This window comes from Lissotriton vulgaris, chromosome 11, assembly GCF_964263255.1.
Source record: "Lissotriton vulgaris chromosome 11, aLisVul1.2, whole genome shotgun sequence".
Classification (NCBI taxonomy): domain Eukaryota; kingdom Metazoa; phylum Chordata; class Amphibia; order Caudata; family Salamandridae; genus Lissotriton; species Lissotriton vulgaris.
Genome location: NC_141699.1, coordinates 805,320,718 through 805,331,837, shown reverse-complemented (window position 1 = coordinate 805,331,837; position 11,120 = coordinate 805,320,718). Strand labels below are relative to the sequence as shown.

General features: G+C 52.3%; 1 protein-coding gene across 1 annotated transcript; it reads right to left on the bottom strand.

Annotated features, from left to right (window-relative positions):
• Positions 1–6,177: 6,177 nt before the first annotated feature.
• On the bottom strand, positions 6,178–10,413 carry LOC147683527 (uncharacterized). The gene is made up of 2 exons (XM_086942543.1): positions 9,967–10,413; positions 6,178–6,792 (listed from the first exon to the last, which is right to left on the bottom strand). The coding sequence occupies exons 1-2, from the start codon at positions 10,411–10,413 to the stop codon at positions 6,178–6,180; spliced, it is 1,062 nt and encodes a 353-aa protein (XP_086798669.1).
• Between the last annotated feature and the right edge of the window lie 707 nt (positions 10,414–11,120).

The following is an 11,120-nucleotide window of genomic DNA, read 5'->3' as shown; positions in this document are numbered from 1 at the left end:
CCTCATTGTTGGGTTTGGCGAACTCCTTGATGATGTTGAAGAGTTCTTTGCTATTGTGTGCATTGTTGGTGAATCTGTCTTGGAGGGCTTTCTTCCTTGTGGTTTTGATGTGGTTGTGGTGTGCGGTGATGGCTGCTTTGAAGGCGGTGTGGGTTTCTTGGCTTTTGTTGTTCCTCCATGTCTTCCTGAGCAGTCTACATGTGCGTTTGGTCTCTTTAAGTGCGGGGGTGAACAAGCTTACTCTCTTGATGTGCTGTTTGCCAGTGGCTTCCTTGAGGGGGGGCAAGGGTGTCGAAACAGTTTGTGACCCATTGGTGAAGATTTTTTATTTATTTGAAGAGTTTTATATGGCACTGCCAAGACCCGAAGGTATCAGAGCACTTTACATGAGGTTAACAGTGTTACAAAGTTACATCAATTACTAGAGGCTAACATAGCATAGAGAAAAACTGTGTTACACAATTACATCCGTTTCTAGGAAATTATATAACATAGAAATACAGGTCCAATGGAGCATAAAGGGTAGTGGGGGGAAAAGCAAAGGGGTTTAAATGCAGAGCCGGTCTCGGCAGACCTGCCATTGAGTAAAGTACTACAGGGGACACCAAAAAGTCAGGGTCAACAAGCCGGTAGGGTTCCCGAGATCAGCCACATCCAGACCCGGACTCCCTCACTAAGTCGGGTCGCAATTAGAGATGGAATGGGTCCAAGAGAGGGGGAAAAAAGGGTACCTCACCGTAATAATACAAGAAGAGAGAGGTGTAGGTGTCTCAAGAGGGGGTCGACTTAAGGCAATGGTAAATCTGGTACAAGACGCAGACCAGCGCCGTGAATCAATCTTGTAGTCTGCTGAAACAGCAAGATGGAAGATCCAGGTCATGGACCCCAAAAACCTTGCAACAAAATGGCAGGGCTGGAGGCAAACAAAAATCTGGTCAAAAAGCCAACAAGGAAACCTACCCCTGGAGCAGGGCTGAATGGGTAGGGCAGCCACCAGATCTGGACGGAGGAAGGCTGGAGATCGTCGATCCCTCATGAGTCATCATAGTCAGGGGAAAGTCGGAGCGGGTGCCCAGGCAGCAGCCCCGGAAGAGGAAGGCAGATGTGGGGTCAGGAGGGCGCGTTAACACAGAATATAAAAGGGAAAAACAAGCTTGGTGGTGAGGGCAGCAGCATTGCGGCACTGTGAAGGCTGCTCCGTAGGGGGGAACAAGACCTGCGCGTCCCAGCCACAGCCCCCTAAAGTTGCCGCAGGACACCAGACAACCAGGGCTTAGGCACGGAAGGCAAGGCAATGGCCGAAGGGGCAATCCCCAGCCACCTCCCCTAACAGCCAACAAGGCAGCCCTGACGGGCTTCATCAGCGAACAGGATCAGCAAACGGCAGACCCCGGAGTCTACTGGATGGGGAGGGAAGAAAGGAGGACCAGTGGGGGACGAGAAACAATACCCAAGTCTAGAGGGTAGGTGACGGCTGAGGGGGAGATACACAAAAGATCTCCTCTTTAGCTACCTAGGCAGCTCCTCCGGGCCTCGGCCATGTTGCTGGGGCTTCACTGTCTGTAGATTTTCAAGTTCCTCAGATGTTGTTGAGGTCAGCAATAAAATTCAATTGAGGGAATTGCAGAATTCAGAGGGCAAAAGTCTATAGAACCCCCGGGGTGTAGAAGGTCTGAGGGGGGATGATTCCAGGGAACGACCCAAAAAGGCAATCCCTAGCCAGGGAGCTCCCGGACAGAGCTCCTCACCTGTGGGCCATCTTGGAAGCTCTCAGGTAGCTTGTAAAGTGTGACCTCTCACCTATGAGGGTCTCAAGGCATGGGGGAGGCGGAGAAGGGGGCTGCTGGTCCGTCGAGTGCACTGTGGTTGAGTAGAAGAGCCAGCTCTTTAGGTCCTTCCTGAATTGAGGCAGTGACAGTGATTGCCTGAGATGGCAAGGCAGGGTGTTCCAGGTGCTTGCTGTGAGGTAGGAAAAGGATCTTCCCTCTGCTGTCGTCATGCAGATACAAAGGAGGGTTGCCAGGGCCAGATGGGCGGAGTGGAGGTCTTTGGTGGGTGTGTGGAATGAGAGGCAGTGGTTGAGGTATGCAGCTTCCAGATTGTGCAAGGCTTTGTAGGCGGGTGTGAGGAGCTTGTAGGTGATTCTTTTGTTGAATGGGAGCCAATGGAGGTCTCTCAGGTGGCTAGTGATGTTGTTACGGCGGGGTTGAGGATGAGTCTAGCGGAGGAATTCTGAATGTTCTGCAGTTTCTTGAAGAATTGCTGGGTGATGCCGGCGTAGAGTTTGTAGCCATAGTCGATTCTGCTGCTGGAGTGTGTGGCTGACAATCTTTGTGGACTCTGTGAGGATCCACTTGAAGATCTTTTGGAGCAGGCATAGCGTGTGGAAACAGCATAAGACGGCGTTGATCTGGTGGTTCATGGTGAGCGAGGAGTCCAGGATGATGCAGATGTTTTGTGCGTGGTCGGGGTGTGTGGGGGGTCCCAAGTGCTAAGGGACACCAGGAGTCGTCTCAGGCAGAGGGGGTGGAGCCCATGGAGAGAACTTCAATCTTCTCAGAGTTGAGCTTGAGGCAGCTGCTCTTCATCCAGGTGGCGACAGTCTCCATCAAGTTGTGGAAGTTCTTCTTGGTGATAGTGGATTCATTGGTGAGGGAGACTATGTTGAGTCTGTGGTTAAGGATGATGGCTTCAAGCGGGCCATGTAGATGCTGGAGAGTGGGGTTCAGGGAGAAGCCTGACGGAGCTCTGCAGCTGATCTTTGTGGATTCCGAGTGGAACGGTGGTAATCTGAATCTGTGTTTGGCCAGTGAGGAAGAAGCGGACCCATGCCAGGGCTTGGTCACGGATGCCAGCATCTTGGAGTTTTGTGAATAGGATGCGCTGAGAGATGCTATAGAAGGCAGTAGAGAGGTCCAGGAAGATGAGAGCTGCTTTTTCGCCTCGGTCAAGGAGGGTGGGAACCTCGTCTGTGTCGTGAAGGAGGGCGGTCTTGGTGCTTGCTTCAGCATCTTGATTGGGAGAGGTCCAGGATGTGGTTTGCTTGAATAAACTCGGTAAGTTCGGAGTTGATCGCCTTCTCAATGACCTTGTCTGGGAAGGGGAGAAGAGACATGGGTCAGTTGGGGCAACAGAGAGTTTCTTCAGCAGTGTTGATCTCCGCGGGCTTTCAGTCTCTGGGAAGGTGGAGATGTTGATGGAGCAGTTGATGGTGCAGCACAGTTCGGGGTGATGGTGGTGCTGGCCCTGTTGAAGATGTAGTTGCGGGCAGGGGGTCAAGGGTGCGGCGGAGTGGATGCTCTCCTTGACTTTGAGGGAGAAGTCAGCGGTGAGGGGAGTCCAGCTGAGTAGTGGGGTCTGGTGTTGTAGGGTGAGGTAGCTGAGGGTGTGGTGGGAGGGTCTTGGATGTCGAGGCTGTCGGAGCGGTCATGTATCTCCTTAATCTTGTGGTGGAAGTTGGTGCTGAGGTTGTTGCAGAGGTCTTGGGAGGGTGGGATGTCTGCTCTCTCTGTGCCTCCAGCAAAGAGATGAACCAGCATTTCTCTTTAGTTCATCCTTGCTCATGCCGAGGAGAAGTGCAACAGCGGCTCTCTGCAGGACCCTTACGGACAGACCAGAGTTAGAGAGTCGAGCAGACCAAGACCCGACAGCTCGCTCCTCCACTCCATACACAGCTGCATTACTTTCAGTGCTGTGAGCTGTGGTGTTGACGTCTGAGGATGTCGGTAGTAATATGTCGTTGAGGAAGGTGGTGAGTTGATCGTCTGCGACAATGTTCCAGATTCTGCTTGGTAAACGGTGGGCGTGCTGGTATGCGGTGAGTTTGTTGAAAGAGAAGTGGATGCAGTGGTGGTCAGTCCAGAGGAGTTTGGTGGTGTGGCTGTAAGGGATGCTGTTTCCTGCTGCCAAGACAGGTTTGAGTGTTTGTCCTGCTGTGTGCATGGGAGAGGTGACTAGCTGTTCAGCAATGGTCCACCTCTAGGCATACCCATCCCACTTAGGGTGACACAATAAGTATACAAAACAATGATGGATGGAATGCTTGAATTAATCTCAGCCACTGGTAATCAGTCAGGCAGCTTCCCAGTCCATCATTCTTCTGCACACCATACCATCTCAGTTTGAACCCACCTTAATGAATATCAGTCATGACCCTGCTCCAATAGGGACCGACCAGCCTGAACTGCCAAGCCAGGTCCTCCATGAACCGGAACACAAGCAACTGAGGACCAGTTTTGCCCTAGTTATGGGCTCATTAGACAGGTCCAGTAAAGATTTATTCAGTGTCAGTTTGATGTCTGACCCTTAACTGGCGGCAATACAAGTGTGACCCTGAGGTCTCTCTCTGAAATCACTACAGCAAAACCACTCACCATACAACTTGAACACGATTGTACACTCCCACTATCATGGGAGCACCCTCAGAGGCTCGATTGACTTTTTGGCTCCGATTCTGACCAAATCTTCTCACCACACAGATATGATGATGCTTTACCTCTCACTATGATGATTTTTACAAGGAGTTACTAGAGAACAGGTTCTTTATACTTCCCCTGATACAGGATTGAAGTTACCTTGTCGACACCCAACATAAAAGATTGCTTCTGTTGTTTTGGTAATTCAATGAGCAGCTGAGATCCTGGACTTCCATCTGCCTTCCATTCAGGTCAAGGCAAATGTCTTTACAGAAATCCTACAACCTAGGACAGCCACATCTCAGACCTTGCTTACATTAAATGAAGCTATTACAGATACTTTAACAAGTACCTGATTAAAACCCTGTTCTCTTCTACCGGTGAATAGGCAGATGGCAGGCCATCACAAACCAGTGCCTAATAACCCTGATTTCCTCTCAAAGTCTCCTACTACATAGAGTCTGGTTGTTCAGCATACCACTAGCAAGATGAACCCTGATTCATTGCCTACGACTCCCATGGATATGGAGTCTAAGATGATTGAGGCATTCAGAAAGTGACTATTCTATTTGCTTGCTTAGCACTGAGATTGGTCAGTGATGTTTATTTACTGAGCTGATATACTCATGCCCTCTGGGACAAGGCCAGCAAAATCTAGCCAGCATTCCCAGAAGAACTTAGGCACTCCTTGGTCAAACCATTCAAGATGGTCAAGATGCAGCTAAATATGTGCTGGTTTTGATACTACTGATTGTCTAGGACAGGCAGTTGGCAACTATGTGGTGCTGCATTGTCATGCATGCATTTGTGCCACATGTTTCTCTGTACAGATAAGTGCCTCTCTTATGGATATGTCTTTTGATAGCTCACACCTATTTGACGAGAAAGATTCTTTCTTGGATCCTTTGTACGAAAATAGGGATATGGAATGCTCCCTGGGTCTTCCAGCTCTATCAGTTTCCTCACCCAGTTACTACATTCTGATTTAACCCTAGGGGGTTGGCGTATAGGTACTGCCAGTCACCCCAGCCCCTACTGCAGTCACTCTAATTATTTCAAGGCTGGGGAGCTGGATGTGGCAGGCAACGCCCAGGTCCCTAAGGGCATCAGTCCTCCTGAATGCTGTCCCCTGCAGAAGCAGACTTTAAGCCACTTTAACTTCTAATTTGTGGTGCACAACTATCCTGTAGAACGAATGGTCCATTACTTTCTCCCTGGGTTCTGTTCAGTCTCCTCTGAAATCCGAAAGGCATCTGACTGCTTTCCTCGGTGCTGGACACCTGGCGAAGGTAACAAGCAGGATACAAGATGCTAAAAGGCCCAGAGGCCCCAGGGCTGCTCTCAGCGAGATCCGAGGTTGTAAACATCGGGGTTATAGCCCGAAAGTCCTAGACTCATTGCAATGGAGGAAAGGCTCTGTAACCGCGGGACCAGAAAAGGGCAGGAGACGTGTTTTAGTGACTCTGGCTTTTAATTGTTCATACAGTGCATCTGTACAGGTTTTGCGAACTGTGGACCTTCGTGGTGATCTGCTTCTCTCTCTGTGCTGTTTCCTACGGGTTCCCTCTTCTTTCCTCCGGACCGGACTCCGCCGCTCAGGGGGATCTGGAGGCTCCGTGCTGGCCGCCCACGCCGATGCCGAAGGGGAAAAAGGAAAAGAGAGGCAAGTATCAGAATAGATCCACAGGTATGCAGTTGGAAACACAAGGTTGGGGTAGTGAGGGGAACACGTAGTACAGTGATCTTGCTCCGCTAGTTTAACTTAAGGAGGAGGGCGAGTGCTCGTGCTTTCCCCCCTGGGGATGTCCCTCAGGTTCCTCCCTCCCCTGTCCGCTAGTCTTCTGGCTTTATCGGTGAACCACCCCAGGAAGCGTTTACGTACCTCCGTGAGCCGTACCCCTCCTGGCGTACGGCTGGGCGACGCGTGGTGTTGGCCTCCAGGCGTTCCCCGTTCCTCCTCTGGTTTCTCGGCGTCTACTTCCTCCTGCAATGCTCGGTCCGAGCTGCTCTCGGAGATCAGCTCCCAGGTCCACTCCTGATCCGTCGGCTCTCCTTCAGAGCGAGGGGTCTCGTCGATCCTCCTGATGCTGTCGCTCGGCTTGTCCTCGCGCTCTCCGCTTCCTCCTCTCCTCCGCTCCTTTTCTCCGCTCTCTCGTCCTTCTTCTCTCCGCTCCTCCACGCTGCTTCCCGCCACTCCGCTCCTCTCCACTCTGACCGCTCCTCCGGTGTATAGACACCCCTGGTGCTGGGCGTTCTCCTCCTTTATCCACCTGGGAGACTCCGCCTCTTCTACACCGCCGGACTGGTTAAAGGGCCATACGTCTTCCTCGTCGCAACTGTAGGTGTCGGGGCTGTACCACCTCGAATACTGCGTGGGCTGTGGAAAGAAGAGGGGGGGGTCACATTGGGTCAGTTCGCGCCCTGTGGCGGTGCTCGCAAGGGGGACCCCGTTACACACCTTCCCCCCTGGACGCTTCCGCTCGGGAAGCGGATGACGAGACAGAAAATCAGCCCCAACGTTGTCCACACCACGCTTGTGGCACACCCTGAAGTTGTACGGCTGCAATGCCAGGAACCACCTCATGACCCTGGCATTGGTCGATTTGTTCCGGGCCATCCAAGTAAGGGGCGCATGGTCTGTGTAGAGCGAGAAGGGCCGGCCCTCGAGGTAATAGGCCAATTTTTCCACGGCCCAACGGATAGCCAGGCACTCCTTCTCTACCGTTGCATACTTTAGTTCCCGCGGGAACAGCTTCCGGCTGACGAACAGGATTGGGTGGTCCAATCCATCCCGGCCTTCCTGTGACAGCACTGCGCCGATCCCAAACTCGGACGCGTCCGTGTGCAAGGCGAATGGACGCGTATAATCCGGGGAATTGAGGACGGGGGTGGAAGTGATCCTTTTCTTCAACTCGTTGAAAGAGTCCAACATGACCACCGTGGGTTTGGCCAGTGCGGCCTGCTTGACAGAGGTCTGCAGGGCGTCCATGAGGGGGGCGGCCACCTGAGCAAAGTTCGGTATAAACCGTCGATAGTACCCTATTAGCCCCAAAAACGCACGTAGTTCTTTTTTTGTGGTGGGAAACGGTGCCTCAGAAATGGCCCGGACTTTCTCTGTTTGTGGCTCGATCATGCCGTGTCCCAGGACGTACCCCAGGTACTTGACTTTGTGAAAGGCTATCCGTGATTTTTTTGCATTAATCTTCAGTCCCTCATGGTTCAGGGTATCCAACACTTGCGACAGGTGTTTCAAATGGGTCTTCCAGTCGGGGCTGAACACCACAATGTCGTCCAGGTACGCTGAGGTGAAGGACGACAGACCGTGTAGTACGTTATTCATAAGTCTCTGAAAGGTGGCGGGTGCTCCGTGAAGGCCAAACGGTAGCACCGTAAACTCATAATGGCCCTCCTCGGTTGAAAAGGCTGTTTTATGCCGGTCCTCCTCCCTCAGCGGTACCTGCCAGTACCCTTTTGTGAGGTCGATCGTGCTTATGTACTGCGCATCTCCCAACTTCTCTATGAGTTCGTCAATCCGAGGGATGGGATATGCATCGAACTTCGAGATGGCGTTTAGGGCCCGGAAGTCCATACAGAATCTGCGTGATCCGTCCGGTTTGGGTATGAGAACGATTGGGCTTGACCAGTTGCTGTGTGAGGGGCGTATGACGCCGAGTTGTAACATGTCAGTTACCTCGCGGCGTATGTCTTGTCTCCTGGCTTCTGGGATCCGATAGGGCCGTATTTTTACGGTCTTCCCTGGGTCGGTGTCTATTCGGTGTTCAGCCATCGTGGTTTTCCCCGGGAGGTCAGAAAACACCTGTTCTTGTTTCAGCAGGACGTCCAGCAACTCTTGTTTTTCCTCCTGTCTCAAATCATCGTTGATCACTAGCAGGGGAATCGTGGAAAGGCAAGGGTTTTTATCCGACTCAGCAAGGTGGACCGGGTGGGGGGGTTTCCCCAACCACTTCTTTAGCAGGTTTATGTGGTAGACTTGCTTTTTTCTGGCGTTCACTTGTAGCCGGTAACTGGTCTTACCGATCTTCTCCACTACTTGGTACGGACCACTCCACTCCGCTTTGAATTTTTGTGTGGAGGAGGGCAACAACACTAGAGCCCAATCTCCTCTTTCCAAGATCCTCCATTTCTTTCCTTTATCATAAAGGGTCTTCTGTTTGTTCTGGTGTTTCTCGAGATTGGCGAACGCCAGGTCCCTTAGTTTCCCTAGCTTGGAACGCAGGTTTCGAGCGTATTCCAGGGTATTTGCGGTCTCTTCTGGGGTTTCTTTTTCCCACGCCTCCTTGGTCATGTCCAGTAGTGTTCTGGGCTTTCTCCCATATAACATCTCAAAGGTCGAGACCCCTAAACTGCTTTGGGTCTGCCCTCGGATGACATACAAAGCAATGGGAAGCACCTGGTCCCATTCGTTACTGTTGACTTCCAGCATTTTTCTTAAGGTGGTTTTTAGTGTGCGGTTGTATCTCTCTACTAATCCGTCGGTTTGCGGGTGGTATACAGCGGTCCTTATCTGGTGTATGTGAAGCACTTTACATACGTCCCCCATGAGGCGTGACACGAAAGGGGTCCCCTGGTCGGTTAGTATTTCCTTAGGGAAACCCACCCGGGTGAATAGCTCAAGCATCTTGTCCGCCACGTTCTTGGAGGTGGTGGAGGTGAGGGGAAATGCTTCCGGGAATCGCGTGGCATAGTCGACGATGACTAGGACATATGAATATCCTTTCTTTGTTTTTGGGAGAGGTCCAATAATGTCCATACCAATCCGTTCAAAGGGAACTCCAATAATGGGGAGGGGTTGTAATGGCACCGCAGGGGGCCTCGTCATGTTTCTGGTTTGGCAAATGTCACACTCCTTGCAGTAGGTCAAAGCGTCTTTGTATATCCCGGGCCAGTAAAAACACTTCAGGAGGTTCTGGGTGGTTTTCTCTGCTCCCGTGTGACCGGCCACCAAATGAGAATGCGAAAAGAACAGGACTTGTTCGCGGAACGACACCGGAACCAACAACTGCTCGGGGTCCTCTTTTCCCCCCTGTCGGTACAACAGGCCGTTTTTGATATACAGTCTCGGATAACGCAGTGGGTCTTCGTCTTGGGTGTGATGTGCCTTCTCCCAGGCGTTAACCAATGTGGAGTCATTGGCCTGGGCGAATTGAAAACTGCGGTCCAATGTCCAGGGATCCGATGAAGCTAACGCCGTCACCGCTTCTGAGGGTCTCCTTGTTTCCAGTGTCTTCTTCGTCTGGGCCATACTCCGCTCGAACATGGACAAAAAGGCCGGGTTGTCCGTTCCGATTATCAGGTCTTCAGGCAGCGTAGATAATACCCCGACCCGAACCCTTACGGTTGGTCCTTCCTGGGGTTCTAGGGGCAATAGAGCGACGGGATAGGGTTTCACATCCCCGTGGACACATCGGATGTATACTTGTTCGTGGGGTATGAGCTGGTGGGGCCTTACGTGGTGGGCCTGTACTACCGACTGGCGGCAGCCAGAATCCAGGAGCGCCTGCACTGGGTTACCGTTTATCCTCATACTTACGCGGTATGCGTGTCCCATCTCCGCCGAGTAGAGGACGGTTCGGGGCAGATATCCTACTTCCATCGGTTCGTCTGCCGGTCTTCTCCTGGGGCAATGCCTGGCTATATGACCCCAGGTCCCGCATTCAAAGCACTGTGGTCCCGTGTGAGGGAGGGGTTCGCTTTTCCAGGGACGTGGTTTGGGTGGTTCTGGAACCCTCAGGAGTTTTTTCTCTGGTCTGAAGGGCGTCTTCACCTTGTCAGACTCCTGGGCCTGCAGGGGTCTCAGTTGTACCCGTGAGTATGTGTTAGCCATCTCTATGGCTTGAGCTGTCGTCAGATCAGGGTGTTGTTTTAGCCACCTCTGGGTGGGAAAGGGTAGCGCCTCTACAAACTGTTCCAAATAAATCCGGTCCATTATTTCCTCTTTTGTGCTTTCGTTCGGGCTGAGCCACTTGTCGGCGGCCATCTTCAATCTGACAAACAGAGTTTTTGGCGTTTCTCCTGTTACGCCTCGTTCTCGCCGGAACCTCAGCCGGTAAGCTTCCCGGTCCAATCCCAGATGGTCCAGGATAATCCGTTTGATATCCGTATAAGGGGTATCACCCCTTGGATTGGCCACCTGGTAAGCGGCTTGGGCCTCGCCGACCAACAGCGGGGCCAAAAAAAACGGCCATTTGGCCCCAGGCCATCCACAGGCTCTGGCCGCCCGCTCAAAATTTAATAAGAAGGCATCGGGGTCCTCTCCAGGTTGGTACTTTTGCAGAGAGACCCCGCCTATGGTGTGGGGTATGTTGCTGACTGACACTGGGCCGGACGTAAGAGGGGGGTCCAGAGCACGGGGGGGGTCCAGAGCACGGGCCGTCACGGCTGTTTTTATCAGTTCTCTGTCGGCTTCTGCTGCCCTGAGCTGTTGCTCTGCCAACCTCTCTAACCTCTCCTGCCCTTGCACCAGGGCTTGTACCACGCTCTCCATCTTCTGGTCGCAGATGGCTACAGTGCCCGCATTCTCCACCACTGTAACCGCGGGACCAGAAAAGGGCAGGAGACGTGTTTTAGTGACTCTGGCTTTTAATTGTTCATACAGTGCATCTGTACAGGTTTTGCGAACTGTGGACCTTCGTGGTGATCTGCTTCTCTCTCTGTGCTGTTTCCTACGGGTTCCCTCTTCTTTCC